Genomic DNA, 15,339 nt, shown 5'->3' with positions numbered 1-15,339 from the left:
AAAATAAGAAGCAATGAAATTATTATAATCTTACTTCTAATGGCACAAAGTGTAAACTTTTCCACGTTTTGAAAATCTATGGTACCTCGAACGTTCAAATTGAATATTAATATTTTACCGCTAACAACATTTGCATACCGTTCCACGGTACTCGGAGCAAACACGACAGATCGATTTCGAAGAATATTTTGTCTGCTGCCAAATTTGACACGATAACTAATAATGCGTTAATACGAGGTATTTGAGCAAAGATTGTGTATTCGAGCGAAGAAAGAAAAATGCGGTAACGCGATGTATAATAACGTCTAGTTGTTGATTTAGCATTGTGGACAATTAACATTATACCTGTATTAAATATAGTTTTTTACCTGTAGCGTGTAGCTCATGGTAAATCGATAAAATTTCGTAACCGTTACTACTAAATATTATACGTTATACTTTATCGGAGGAAGGTTTTGCTGTCACTAACGCGTATATAAAATGCGAATCACACACAGATGCGGCAACAGTGAAGAGACAACGACCGAATCGTTCCGTGTCACGGTCGCGTATGAAAGCTACTGAGACCAGATTCGTGCTAACGGGTCGAAAGCCGATTTTCGAAACCAGTCGTATCTCCCTCTCCTCTCTTTGCTTCTCCCTCGAGCTTGGGCCCCTCGAACGACCAATTGGACGACACCAAGTTACCTACTTACCTCTCTCACCGATCCCCAGCATTTCACCCGATGAAATTCACAGGAAAAGAAATTCACGTTAACAATCGTCCATACTTGTTTACGACGATTTTGCTCTTATTCCTTTCTTTCCTTGATAATTAATTCGATCGCTTACATTTACGAATACCGCTTACTAACACAGCAAATGTACGTTCCTGTTTATCATCGAATCCCATAATAAGTATGGATAACTCGTTATTCGCGACGTTGTTTCATTTACGGTACGATCAATTTTTGTCAACAAATTTTTTCTATCGAATAGAGGTAAAATTTGGGTAAAAACGCTCGACTTTGTTTCAAAATCAATAGTTTGTCGGCGTTCTATCGAAGACGAGTAATTTCAAGTAACAACTGCGAGAGATCGTTCTGTACAACGATACGATCGCCAACCACTTCCTGGTTAAAAATTTAATTCGTCTACACGATATAAATTAAACAAAAATGTACGCTCCGGATTAACACGTAATTATAGAGCAGTTGTATAGCCGAACAGTTTTAAACATTATAATAACGCATTTGGATTTCTTACGTATGTCCTTCTCGATTTCATCGATCTTAAACCAAAGTTCTATCGGACGAGCTTATATTTCATCCGCCACGTATCAAATCAATATGTTTACGCGGTTGAGTATAATAGCAATATCTTATATCGTGATGTAAGGCTCATTTTACAAAGTTTTTACAAAGAGAATTTTCTGTTATTGCCAAGATATTAGAAAGATAGACATTACTATTATATTAAAATGGCTGTTTGAGAAAATTTAAATAGACACTATGAGAGAGAGAGAGAGAGAGAGAGAGAGAGAGAGGATTTGAACAAAATATTACTCTAGCTGGATCTATTATTTTGTTGTTACAAGCTCGTACCGTCTCAATGCAAAACCGGATGTAGCCTTTTAATGTAGCGCTCGCGTTGCCTGCACCAATTTTATAGTTAAGAATATTAAAGTCAGAGTGGTTGTCGTAATCAACGTAATCCGGAGAACACTTTAACGACGTATTACCTCTATTCTTTGGAATTCATCTTGGTCGATACTTCTGCGGATCACGGTGATCAAATTTATTTGCGTTCGAAGCAAGAAGAAAAAGTTGGCCGCATAGACAAACATTTTCAACTATTTATTTCCCTTGGTTGCGCACTCTTTTACCCGGTTTTTCTCCTCTAACCATTCGCTTTGTTTAAACGTTTAGAAAGTTTCACGAAAATAAATAAACATCGTTCTAAGCGGAATATTTCAAAGATATTATTAAACTGCGGTTCGATAGACTTTGACGGCTTCGGTATCACTAGACAAAACGGAAATTACGCAGACTGTGTAAACCGTAAACTCGTGTTCCGAGGAATTGGGCGGTTCTACGTGTACAACGATACGACGTTTCAAAGATAAAGACCTAGAACGAAGTGGAGTATATCTATTTCTTTGCAACATGATATTTTTAACGAATAAGAAATTGACGAATTTCTAGAAAGTGAAATTCAAACGCCGATACAAATCAATCGCCCGATCATTTTTAACGCAACCGCTTATTACAAAAACTTGTTCGTATGTACGTACGTACTTAGTAAAACTGGAAATAAGCATTCAACAGAATATAAAGATGTGATGGATTTACAAACGACGTTTCAAAATATGTGAGAAATATAAGAATAAATGAGATAAAAAGGTAAAGTCAAGGAAACGACGATGTGACCTCCAGCCGTGGATATTCTTGTCTATCCGAAACTTATAATTTAATAGACAGGGCATAGAGAACGATTGTATTATCGCCGGTGACATTCGACATGGCCAAAATTTGAACTTCACACAAGATTAGGTTCCTCTCGGTACGCGCAACTTTACTCGTCGTGAGTTAACAGACGACGAAAAATGGCTTCGATAAACGCGCTTACCTTCGTACACGAGGTAACATTCGAGATTCGCGCAGGAACAACGAAATCGAAATAAAACGGCTGCTCCAATAAACAATAATAAATAATTTCGATGACTAAACAAAGAGTTAACGAGTAAAAATACGAATTAAGATACTTCTCGTATTAAAGATTATCGTTCACGGTTCTATCGTATACTCACCCACCGCTTATCCTCCGTGGTAGGCTGCGTGTGAAAGAATAAACAAAGTAACAGGAAAGATAAGATTCGTTTTAACGCTATTTGTACTGAAGTTTTGGAAAAAATTCTTTACCTTTGGCGCTGGTGTTAAAGGCGATGGCGTTGTAGCCTGTTTCTCGATTTCATTGCTCGACTAAATCGAAATTTGTTAATTACGTACGCATATCGAAAATATTCAAATGGCTACAAATTTTATATTAATTTCTTTCTTTCTAATACCTTGTCATTTTCCGTTGCCATTATAAAGCGGCTTGTAAAAAAGAATCGTAAATTATATATATATATATATATGTGTGTGTGTATATACACTATATACTATATAATATGTATGTATGAATGCGCGCGCGCACACACACACGCGCACACGCACACACACACGCACACACGCACGCACGCACGTCATATGTTATTATACGAAAACGTTCAGCGAAATATTAATGATAAAATGAATAATTTACGAAATAATGTTTACAAGAGAAGGAGAAATGAATATAAGTAGATAGTAAAATCATTGGAGTAAAATCTGGTCTTACGCAAGATTAAAACGTTTAAGATACTTCGAATCATTTCATGAGATTATGCGAAGTAATTTCAAGATAATTTAAAAATCAAATGGTTATAAATATATCCACTGTATGTATTTACGATGTATTATGAGGTGAAATATGGAATATACAATGAAGGAGTAGCAAACGATTGTTAATCGACATCTCGAGTTCACATCGTGATCGTAAGGATTGTAAATGATCGCGCATGATGCAGTCAACAATACGACAACCAAAAAGGTTCAACAGCATTGTACTTCTTACGGAATTCGTATCGTACGTGGTCATCTTTCTTGCGTGTTTTTTTTTTTTCTCTTTCTTTATCGCGCTGTGATACCCGCTGATGAGACAATTTCAGCAGACCCACACTGAAGGTCATCCAAGGTCAAATGTGGCAGCAAAATAAGCTTTCTTACGTTATAGACAATATCTCAATTGGTGACCATTTACGTGAACGCAAAGTTGCAATTCTCGTATCGCTATACATCTCGTAGCCGTGTCTTTTGCGACAATCGTTCTTACATGTAACCAAATAACCGGTTCCTTTTAATTTTCCTAACCCAACCGCAATCTTCGAAATGTTCGATGCAAGGGATATATATACGGGTATCGTTGAATATCGTTCAGCATACAAGGCTTAAAATCCCTATCGAATTTTATTTCTTTCTCCATAACTGACAATCGTATCTAATTGCTTTCCAGTGAAAACTTCATTTTGATAATAATCGTATCGATCGATAGTCATATATTTGATTTAGCAATCATTCACGCTAATCTTACAAACTGCCGCGATGTTTACATTCTTAGCTACACGCCGTGTATTAATAGAACATAAACAATATTTTAAAACTATTCATTTACATAAAAATACGGATCTAGATCTAGCGACGATAAGATTTTTCGATCCACGCTGATCCATAACTCGAAAGAAATAACACATAATAATCGTTCTACCATCTTCGATGACCTTGGATGACCTCCAGCGATAGTTTGCCGAAGTCGTCTCAATACCGACTATCGCACAGCATTTCATTGAAAAAACTCGGAACAACCTTGAAATCTCCTCTATGCCTTCATCTACATAAAAATGTCTGTGTCACAGCATGCCCTCCTCTATACCGTGCAACTTTTGTATATAACATTTTTTCGTGTTACTACGAATGACGGAAATATTCAAGTTGGGTATAATTATTGCCCCACTTTGTATGTATACGATTCTACACGATTTCATTGATTCAAAGGAAAGACAATTTTACTTTCATTCAGCAACAAAGAATGTTTCTATTAATGTGATATAGCATAACAAATAATATTCTTTTCGTTATATATTGCTCTTATTATGCTTATATATAATATACATATAACGCGCACGCGCGTATATGTGTGTATATATAGCATGCTTTATATTACAGCATCCCGTTTCATTTAATGATACTTTAATGACTATAATGTTATAATCATTATTATAGATAAAAAATAGATATCACTAAGGCAACGTCGTAATGGAGTCATCGAAAGGGACTCTAGCTTGCTTCTATATAAATTGTATGTACGTAAATAATCAATCTTCGTTTCGATCAATATAGACAAAATATGTAATATCCAGGGGCGGCTACTCAATACGCGCTATCGTGCTGCAGCATGCTAAAAAATATTTCAAAAATCGCTGATATTATAATTTTCGTTTCATGCTGTTATTTATTCGTGACTCGTTGTCACAGCGAGTTGATTTCTTGCATAAACGACGCGTGCGTCAGTGACTGTAGCAGGCTCGCAGCAGTCACGGATTGCCTTCTCGTTCTACTCGCCAGGCGGACACAACGTTTGAAAATCGCTTCTAGACTAAACAAAAGTCTATCGCTGTCCATTGTATCGATATCAATATAGCCGTTAATATCTTCCCTCACAGTCTCACACTTTTTCTTCGTTCAACGTGTTCCGTCCCTTGCCGCAGTCAGTGTCACACGTTCTCTGGTTACTGTGAATATTTAAAAGTGTCCCTTTTCATTGTGTTGACCTAATTCGAACCTTAATTTAATGCTCGAGTATATCAGTCCTTGAAAATTAATTCCATGGATTCTTTGACTTGTTTGCACTTACGCGATCTTTTCAAGAAAAAATTCAAATTAGAACACTGGGAAGAGCTACTCCTCATTTGACTTATCGTTCGGACAACCAAGGGGAGAGAACATTGTTCCATATACAACGCCAGAGGTTAGTGACATGTTCGCAGTCAAGAAAAATCGTCGAGCCGATTTAATTATTTAAGACTGTTTACGTGTAATCACACGTGCATGTGGCACGCAGCACGCTACGTGTAAAATCTACGAGTCGCCACTGGTAATTACCACCATTAAAATATGTAGGAGGTCGTAACAAGCCTATGATAATTTCGTGTGCGAAGAAATGGAGTGGATGAACTTTTAACGAAACAGTCTGTGTCAAAAATTGTTTAACTAACATATCCTGTCTATATGTATATATGTGTGTTTTTATTTTTCTTCATACATCATGTAATATGGTATCGTTACATCGCGCAACTTTCCTTCAAACTCATAATCTTTGTTTAAATTAGTTCCTTTCTCACATCTACATACATATCGAAACATTGTAAGTCAAAGTCTAACTGAAGAAACAATTCTAGTCAAATTACCTTTACCTTCTTACCATTCACAACTGTTGCAATTAATAAATACAAATAACGTAATCAATGCTGACCATTATTATTTTATCGTAGGAATCAAAACATTTCTTTGCGTCGAATTGAATTTAATTTTAGAATCATTATTGATATCAGTATAAAGAATTACCCCTTACGAACGATATATACATATATTTACATTACTAAAATGCATTATATACATACCTACAATCTCAGAAGAGTCAGAAAGAAATTTCCTATTTGTACCCTACCCTCGATAATACATGTCTACTTGCAACTTGTGATTGTCAGCTGGCCTCTATCTGCTTTAGGTTTACATTGAATTTACAAAAAGCAAACGTACAATTCGTTTAATGAATTTTCATAAGAGAAATAGCGGCTGTTGCCGCGCAAGTGGAAAGCGCAACACAAATGAAACACGTATGTCAGTATGTATGCGTACTTACTTACTGTTGATGACGTAGTCAAAGGGAACACGGGTTTGACTATTCCAAACGAGTTCACGTTCGATTCTCGTATGCTTATCTTCCCTGGGTAAACGAATAACCGACCAAGAAGTCTCACTGTATTTTTGTGCGCACGCGCGAAAATTTTCATTGCAATTCCAAATCTAGCATTGTTTAATTTTTGATCCACTTGGAAAATTATCTCTAGTCTAAGTCATTCGATCAGAGAAAACAATAATTATATCCAGATAACAAAATAAATTTACTCTCTTACTCTATTGTCTTTCCTTTGTTTCTTTCCTTTGTTGTTGTTGTTGTTGTTGATTATAGACCATAAATATTTTAAATTTATTTTAATTCTATAGTTTAGTTATTTAAGTCAAGTGACTTTTTTCTAATAAATTTTTTCTAATAAATTTTCTAAAATAATATTACTTGATATAACACAGAGAAATTAAAGGTTATATGTGTAAATTATCTAAAAAACTTAATATTTATTCGAAATATTAATATATCACTTTAGAAAAATTGGAAAATTTCACTTTCGCATTCGCTTTTACTATTGCATAACGGTTGTTCGTTCCTTATATCTTCTTACATTTCACATTAAAAGCCATTATGTACGTATTATGAACTTTATTGATTTACAACTTGCATAACGCGAAAAATAATTGACCTCGAATATTATTAGTTATAAATATCACGCAACATCTTTTTAGATTTACACCGATTTTACTTTGTATTCGATTAAGCATTCGGATATATCATCACACATATATTTTTTAAATACACCGTTCTTATCACAATTAATTTCAATGTATATCTTCATACACAACCATATAATGTTCTTATACGAGTAAAACTAACGGAATTTTTAAACGACCATTAGGTCAACAATCTGTTAAATAGCGTTCTTCAGCTTGTAGCATACGTATTCGCGTAAGGTATGAGGTATACTGACTTCCATTTCTGGCTGTTTTTGTCGAGCCTGCGCCACCACGGACGCCTATGTGGGCCAAATGTTTACCGGTAGATCGATATATTTTGAAACATGTTACTTTGGTTAAGGGGAAGTACATCATAATTCGCGTAATTTAGAATAGAAAACTTATTACGTTGACACATATGGAGATTACTGATTGCAAATATCATAAATGACTATAGATTAAATAAGAAATTTAAAGCAAAGTGCGTGCATGCGTGCGTGTGTGTATGCACATGTACGTAATAATTATATAAATTTAATATTTCATTATTTTATGTTAAGTAAAATAAACATTTATCTAAAATGCGACTTTATTATCTTTGTATAACTAATTTTTTAAATATAACGTATATGTGTGAACATATTCTAACCTCTTCTGAAGTATACAGATATGGTATAGAGGTAAGAAATGACTATACTTTTGATCGTAGAACATTTATCAAATTATTGATATGAAAGAAAGGAGATGCAATGAGAGTATGCGGATATGTAATAAAACGTACTTAGTTATCTTATCTCAGGTAAAAATGAACGATACCATCGCGTAGGCGATAAACGACGGCTACACATTCGATGCAACTGCAAGCTACACGCTCGCTACGCGACGTCATTACTCGGTAGATGGCGAGCCCCCAAGAATCATTCTCTCTCTCTCTCTCTCTCTCTCTCTCTCTCCCTCCCTCCCTCCCCCGCATCCCTCTTCCTGCTTCCTTCCAGCTCTTTGCTACATAACCTTCGAATTTTTACATATATGTTTACAATCCTCTTATTTCTTTGCACCTACTTATTACTTTATTTTTTGTAAGAAATTTGAAACAAAATCTTTGAGTACGTATAGTTATCGCATCACCTATTTATTGTGATTAATAATTACAATGTAACATTATGCTTCAAAATTATATATACATAACACAATTTAATTTATTGTATTATACAAATTTAGCAAATAATATTAGGGACGATAGTAAGTAGTAATGATACCTTTATTCAAGCGTGAATAAGTTTAAATGAATTCAAGTTTCATGATAATCCAATTTCTTTGTTTGCAATTTACAATTTAAATACATATGTAATACAAAAATATTAAAAACTTAAATTATTGTAAAATATTCTGATATTAATATATTATATTTATAAAGGGAATTCATATAAAAGAAATTTGAAGTCATTTCCTTTAGCAAGTTGATGCCGTAAAACAAGCATGTATTAGCATTTCAAATTATGTTCCATCCATTTTCAAGCTGTTACATAGGTACGTACGTTCATCGAATCCAATGTTCTAAAACAATTATTGATAATTTAATTATAATTTAGAAATATATAATGCAATCGTAAAGAGAACTAAAGGATGTTTATATATTTTATATTTTATATTTATATTTATATTTATATTTTATATTTTATATTTATATAAGAAAAGATAAAAAATCTGAGAAATGCACATTCATGTTTCAAATGAATAATCCTTTTGAGAAATTGCGTACATACATACATGAGTATATGAAACGTGTCATAATTATAGGCTCATAATACAAAGGACAAATACATATGTAATGTGAAAGAAACGCAATCTATGAAGCGAATTTCGTAACTGATACATTAATCGAATGGTTATCGTATTTTACAACGATGAAGAAAAAGTTATAAATAAATAACAATTTTTAATAATTGTATGTCGTTTAAAAATTGTTTCATGACAAACATAAAAATTGAGATTCTTATGAAACGAACATTACTGCTTATATTTTTTATTTAATAATAAATAAAGGAACATAATTCGGTAATTTTTAGAACGTCGATGCGTTCTCGGTTTCCTGTGGTTTTTAAGTATATATGTTGAAGAAATGAACGTTTTGAACCGACAGATTTTTGCGAATATCTGGATTTCTAAGAGAGCCCGGCGATTGTACGTACGGGGAGAAAGTTGTTCAAAATGTTGATTTCTACGACATATTTCAAAATCGTCGAAATCGAGAACGCGTGGACTTTTTAAATTCTGAATAATTCCCTATAAAATTCCCCATAATTTCACATATTTACTCATAGCATTATTAATTTAGCAATTCGTATAGCATTAATATAAATTTAATATATTTTTACTCATCGTAAATTGCATGTTGCGTTTATGTAACATTCATATGCGATTGCGTCAGATAGTATAGATATCTCGAGGAATTAAAGAACACCGACAGACGACAGGTGACGTGCCTTGTACACACCCACCGAATCGACCAATCAGGAGCTAGGTTATCAAGCGTTCTCAAATCATTTCCTACACACAAGTTGTCTATAACTATTTTTCAAGAAAACAATATTCGTTGTAAAACATATACTGCTTTGAAACAGAAAAAGATAATTAAGATAAATTTAGGGAAACAAGATACGTTTAACATTATTAACATTAGATACTGTTATGATAGAACCGCGACATGTTAACCACTGTTTGTGTCAATACATCGTCCTTAGACTGGTAACTGGGAACGGAAAACCGAATGAAAGGGAAAATTCACCTGTTGATGAGAGTATAAAATTCTAATCTTTTGTACAACATAAAATCGAACATCTTGAAACAATAGTTATTTTGAATAACTAAATTATAATATAAGAACAAGACTTTGATACAACTTTTATCGAAAATTTTATTCCAGATGTTCCCATCACACGTTATTGCTAGTTTTTAAAATTGTTTGATAGAAAAATATATTTTAAGAGATAAACGAATCATACTTGTGTTGCAATTGCTGACAAATGTGATTTGTAGCATTTACGTGATTATTAAAAAAAAAAAAAAAAAAAAAAAAAGAAAAAAAAGAATTCACTAAAATAAGATTTTATAAAATCCATAATTATAGAATATTGATATAATACGAGCGATAAGTATCGTTTAATTATCCGATAGGTACTAAGGGCATATTAATTGAATGCTTAGAATTCTATTAACTAGGGTCAAATGCGTATCTACGTACAGTAGTTTAGAGCTCATCTTACGTCATTCGAAGAAACCACAGATCGTTTGTGATCAAGAAAGCATTACTAAAGACTAACGATATTTGCTGCAAACTCTAGAGAATCGATCAATGATCTGTGATGCGTAAGGTCAAGAATTCCGTCAATCGTTCATGCGTTCTATTGATTATAATTATCGTAAAGCAACATTGATTCAAAATATTATTTCATTTTTACTCTATAATCGACATCCCTATGGAATTTCTAAGATCGCAAGTATTGCACATCGTTCTTGAATATCGAAATCTAAATGTCATTTTAACCATTTAATTAATTTTGATTGCTTGTTGTTATATGATATATTATCACAGGGGGAATTCCTCTCTGATATTGTATATTTTATATTAAACGATATTCATTTCAAAGATTGTCGTTATTCAATAGGTAACCTTAAACGTAAATATAATTAGTTTCTCTTCAAATAAATTATCTTCTTTTCGTGCTTCCCTTCTTACGTTTATATGTATATATGAATCGTTAGGTCGTTTACTAATGAAAGTTCTGCGGATCATTCGTAAGTTGTGGTAGATTACGCACCGATGATATTTTACTAACTTACTAATTTCATTAACTTACTTATATCTATATCTATAGATTGTCAAAAATTTCGATCAAGTGGGAAATTTGGTCGATACGTATGTTTCCTCCAAACGACCAGTATTATTTGGATGAAAATATTACAGTAAAAAATCTGCAGAGCTTAGTTAACGACTTATTATTGCTTCATTGTCTGACAACATTCGTATCTATATAAATTTCACTCGGCATTTACATCGAATCAGCTATTACTTTTATTATATAGTTATTTTATACATTTCATGTTTGTGTTTTTAATAACAGTAGTTAGTGTCATGTTGTGTGTGTATTTAATATCAGTAATGGTTTATTGCAATTTTAGCAATAAAAAGTAAATTAGTACAACATACGATAAAAATACATTAGTAGAATATCAAGAGAAGATGTAAGAAAATGCTAACATGTCTAAAAGTAATTTGTTACATAAGCAATTTAAAGATATTTCGATAAATGATTTGAATATATATAAAAACAATCTACTCACTTTTCCAGCTGAGACAGGTATAGTGGTTTCTCTAGCATAAATCGGAACGTCCATATCACTAACACTGCTGCTGATACTAGGTGCTCTGGAATCTGGTCGACCATTAATAGGAACAGAAAGATGCGTTGGCCTAAGTGGATGAGATTCCGCGACAAAACCTTCTCCAAAGTCTTCGTCATCTCGATCCATTTTTCCTTACAACACCGAAGATAATATACATAAAGCGATAAACCAACGTATTTGTCACTTTTGATAAATATCAATCAATCTCAGCCACCTCGCCGATTTCGATGATTTTTGAATATGTTGTAGAAATCAACGTTTGGAACAACCTTTTCCTCTACATATAATCGGTTGCCTGGTCTTAGTTTCCGACATATCCGGAAAAAAGCAGTCGATATCACTACTATGAATTTTGCCTGTAATTGTCCGTCCGTGGCAGCGTATGCGTCAGTATTGATTACCGGCCGCTGTAAGACGGCCTGATAAAATGACGCCCAGTCTAAACCTAATTCTTATCTTTTGTTTGTAATTTATTTGCATATCTTCTTGTTAGGTTTAAGTTGGACGCTATTTTATCCGGCGGTCGCGTCGTAAGGTAGCCGACGACCAATACTCACGCATGCGATACCAGCCTACGCGGGCGCCTACAAATATAGGCAGAATTCACGGTATGGTACCGACACTTTTTTTCCCAATATCTCGGAAACTAAGACCGAGCGGCGATTTTACGTATAGGAAAAAGTTGTTCGAAATGTTCACTTTTACAATATATACAAAAATCATCGAAAACGGTGAGGTGAGTGACATGTCGATAATTAACATAATAAATTTACATTGAGTATTTACTATACTCTTCAAGCACGTTGGAAATGTAGAGATTTCGTTTTTAGATGGTAATTATTACCGAAAAGAGAAGGGTGATATACAACTTTGTAATTGACTGAAATATTGCGGTTTCTGCATAAATTATTAAAGATAAAAATAGATATATCATTAGAATAATGACAATTGTCAATTATGCGTCGTAGATAATGTACGTAAAATTAGCGCGAGAATGTGACAACAGTACGCTTTCCCTATCAATTATTTGGCAAAGAATCAAGGCTAGTGACTCGATGACACACTCCCCACTTCTATTGAAAAATTCGTCCTACGATCATTCAAGAAAATCATTAGAAATTCATGTAACTTTTGTACTAATTACATATTTCGAAAACATCAACATAATTCACACTGTTCGCTATTTAGGATTTCAAAGACACATAAATACACAAAATTTAGGAGCAAATTATAACGTATAATTTGATTTAAAATTAAAATTAACATACTTTCTTTTTTTACTTGATGTTGTGAGTTTTACTCTCTTAATTTCTTGTGTTAAAAATGTGTATATTTATAATAGATTATTAATTACGTTTTAAACGAGCATGTTTCTCGCAAATCACTCGACATGAATTGGCAAGAATTCTTGAATATGCTATGCATATTTAACATTTATACGTTCGACCAATGAACCAACGTTTAAAGGTTTCGCACGTGAAAGGAAAAAAAAATGATTTTTCCATATACGATTCGTTGTATATAAGATGAAATATATTAGTTCGCTCGAGCCAATATGCCGACCGTGAAAAATCAGGACATGGTCCATTGACGTCAACAAGGAGTCTAAAAGCTGTTATAAGAAAAGCATGACATTATTAATTACCTCGTGCTCAAGCGAAGTAGAAACGATAGAAAGAATAGAATGAAGAGAACAGTTCGGCAAGAGTCCGTTGTTTCTCAATGAGTGAACCTGCACCTCTTATAGCGCTGATTGTGAAAGGATCTGTTGAACGTGTTACCGATGAAATCGACGATAAAAGCACGAAAATACGGGGAGCAAAATATCGAAGATCAGAGCATCCGTCCACCCAGGGTGTGCTCTTGAGACTGAGCTAGAGGACGCATCAAGTCGCGACGTCGCCGTCGTCGTCGCCGTCGGCAAGACGTAGCCGTCGGCCTCCGGCTGGATTTAATTTTAACGCGTACGTCGTTAGACGAGCCTCCGACTTCCTCTAACAACGAACACAACTACGTTAATGCATCGCCTCTTCTTCCCCCTCGATTCTTCTATTCTCCTATATTTCTGCATCAATTAATTTTCTTGCTTCAATTGATTTCACTTGACCTGGTAGCATATCCTACCGACAGATTCTATCAGACTTCTAACTATTCCAATATCTTCCGAAGATGTTCATATTTTTTCTTACTCCACCTTGCATTCTTAGAATTAATCACTGTTAAAATCGTCTTTATTTGATAGAAATAAAAAAAAAAATTGATAAAAAACAACGTAAACCTTTACGTTCAAAAGGTACTTATATATTTAATGTTTATTATTCCTACATCTTTTCTTATAAGTCAACCTCCTTTATATTCGTCATCATAGAAATTTCTTCATCAATTGTATCTTACATATGTATCTATCTCACAATCGAATAAGAGATATCTATTAATCAATGTCAACTTTGTACAACAAATTATTGTCGCTATTTAATTTCAATTAATTTTCATCGTGTTTTCTAATAACATTGATTACATAAAAAAAAGAACACTCGATTTTAAGACTAGCTATGTGTATCAAAGGTGGTTTACTTCAACTGATACCGATTTATAAAGTTACGTTTCTATACATAATTTTAATGACGCACTACTAGAAAAAGATATCGTATACTAAAGAGTATGTAATAACTAAAATATCATTCGACTATTTCTAACATAGAAAATTTGAAATCTAGTGAAATATCATTGAAATATAAAACTCTTTTCTTGTTAGAATATTGAAAAGATAATTACAGTATTTGTATTTGATATTTTTTAATCAATGTTTTTTATTAAAAATACAATCAGGGATATAATTTAACACTTATTAAATCTTAGAATATTGTTTCTCATAAACTTACCAGCGTCATCTGGTGAATTATTCAGTTACCGAGTGTTCATAGGGCCGTATTCATAGTTCGTTCTCAAGACAATGCTTAAATTTTTATAAAGTAATGCGTCTTTATAAAGTCGATCTTATATCCCTTAAGAAATCACGAATTCATAATGGTTGCTTAAGAAGGTTTATCAGGAAGAAGCAAACGCTTATACGCAGAATCGTCTTATATTCACTTTCTTTCCAAAGTCTTTGCTTAAGACCACGATCGTATACACAGGTCTGGAAACTCCTGTGGCGGGGGTAGTTCCAAATTTGAGGACAGAAAGTTTCTTGAATTGTCCACTACAAACAGGACGCTGATGTCGAGTAGCTGAAACAATTTCAACAAAGTAACACGTGATGCAAGTAATCAAGTGAACATTTTATCATTTTTGTAACGCTTTATAAGTAGGTATACGTTATTTATGCATAAACACTTCTATTTATGGTTCAACTTCGCTTTAGGGGACACAAAATTATGATCTTGTATCCTCCCTTTTTTTTTTTTTTTTTTTTTATAACTCGGCAGCAACGCCGCTGGTGGCGGATAGGAAACACACAGGTCGTCGTATAATCGTGACATTCTCCGCCACAGAACCTGTTTCAGAACCTGTACATGAGACAATGGTAAATATGCATACGTGTACACTAGTATATATGTATGCTAACTTGGTAACTTGATTTGCGTTCGGAAACTCTCAGAATAATGATCTGTTAGAGCAACCAATGATAGAAGGACATTCCGTTCATCCCATGATGGGTGATGGAGTAGACTGCGCACGCATGTATGAATGAATAATGGATCTGAGCGTCTTGAGGGGCATCTTTAGAATATTTATTACGGGC

General features: G+C 33.7%; 1 protein-coding gene across 6 annotated transcripts; it reads right to left on the bottom strand.

The window, feature by feature from the left end:
* Positions 1 to 465: 465 nt before the first annotated feature.
* LOC117239802 lies at positions 466 to 14,767 on the bottom strand. 6 transcript variants are annotated; one of them, XM_033505634.1, is made up of 8 exons: positions 14,477 to 14,767; positions 13,240 to 13,659; positions 11,532 to 11,725; positions 3,047 to 3,077; positions 2,901 to 2,960; positions 2,788 to 2,812; positions 2,005 to 2,009; positions 466 to 769 (listed from the first exon to the last, which is right to left on the bottom strand). In XM_033505634.1, exons 3-8 carry the CDS (start codon positions 11,708 to 11,710, stop codon positions 749 to 751), a joined length of 321 nt encoding a protein of 106 aa, XP_033361525.1. In that variant the 5' UTR covers positions 11,711 to 11,725; positions 13,240 to 13,659; positions 14,477 to 14,767; the 3' UTR covers positions 466 to 748. The 6 variants fall into 6 exon arrangements, 4 of the variants coding, with proteins under 4 accessions (XP_033361525.1, XP_033361526.1, XP_033361523.1 ...); XM_033505635.1 differs by having other exon boundaries at positions 13,240 to 13,588; XM_033505632.1 differs by lacking the exon at positions 13,240 to 13,659.
* Between the last annotated feature and the right edge of the window lie 572 nt (positions 14,768 to 15,339).

Source organism: Bombus vosnesenskii, unplaced genomic scaffold, assembly GCF_011952255.1.
Source record: "Bombus vosnesenskii isolate JDL3184/JDL3185 unplaced genomic scaffold, Bvos_JDL3184-5_v1.1 scf7180000014233, whole genome shotgun sequence".
Classification (NCBI taxonomy): Eukaryota; Metazoa; Arthropoda; class Insecta; order Hymenoptera; family Apidae; genus Bombus; species Bombus vosnesenskii.
Note: the sequence above shows the minus strand (reverse complement) of the source record. Positions and strands in the feature narration are given on the sequence as shown.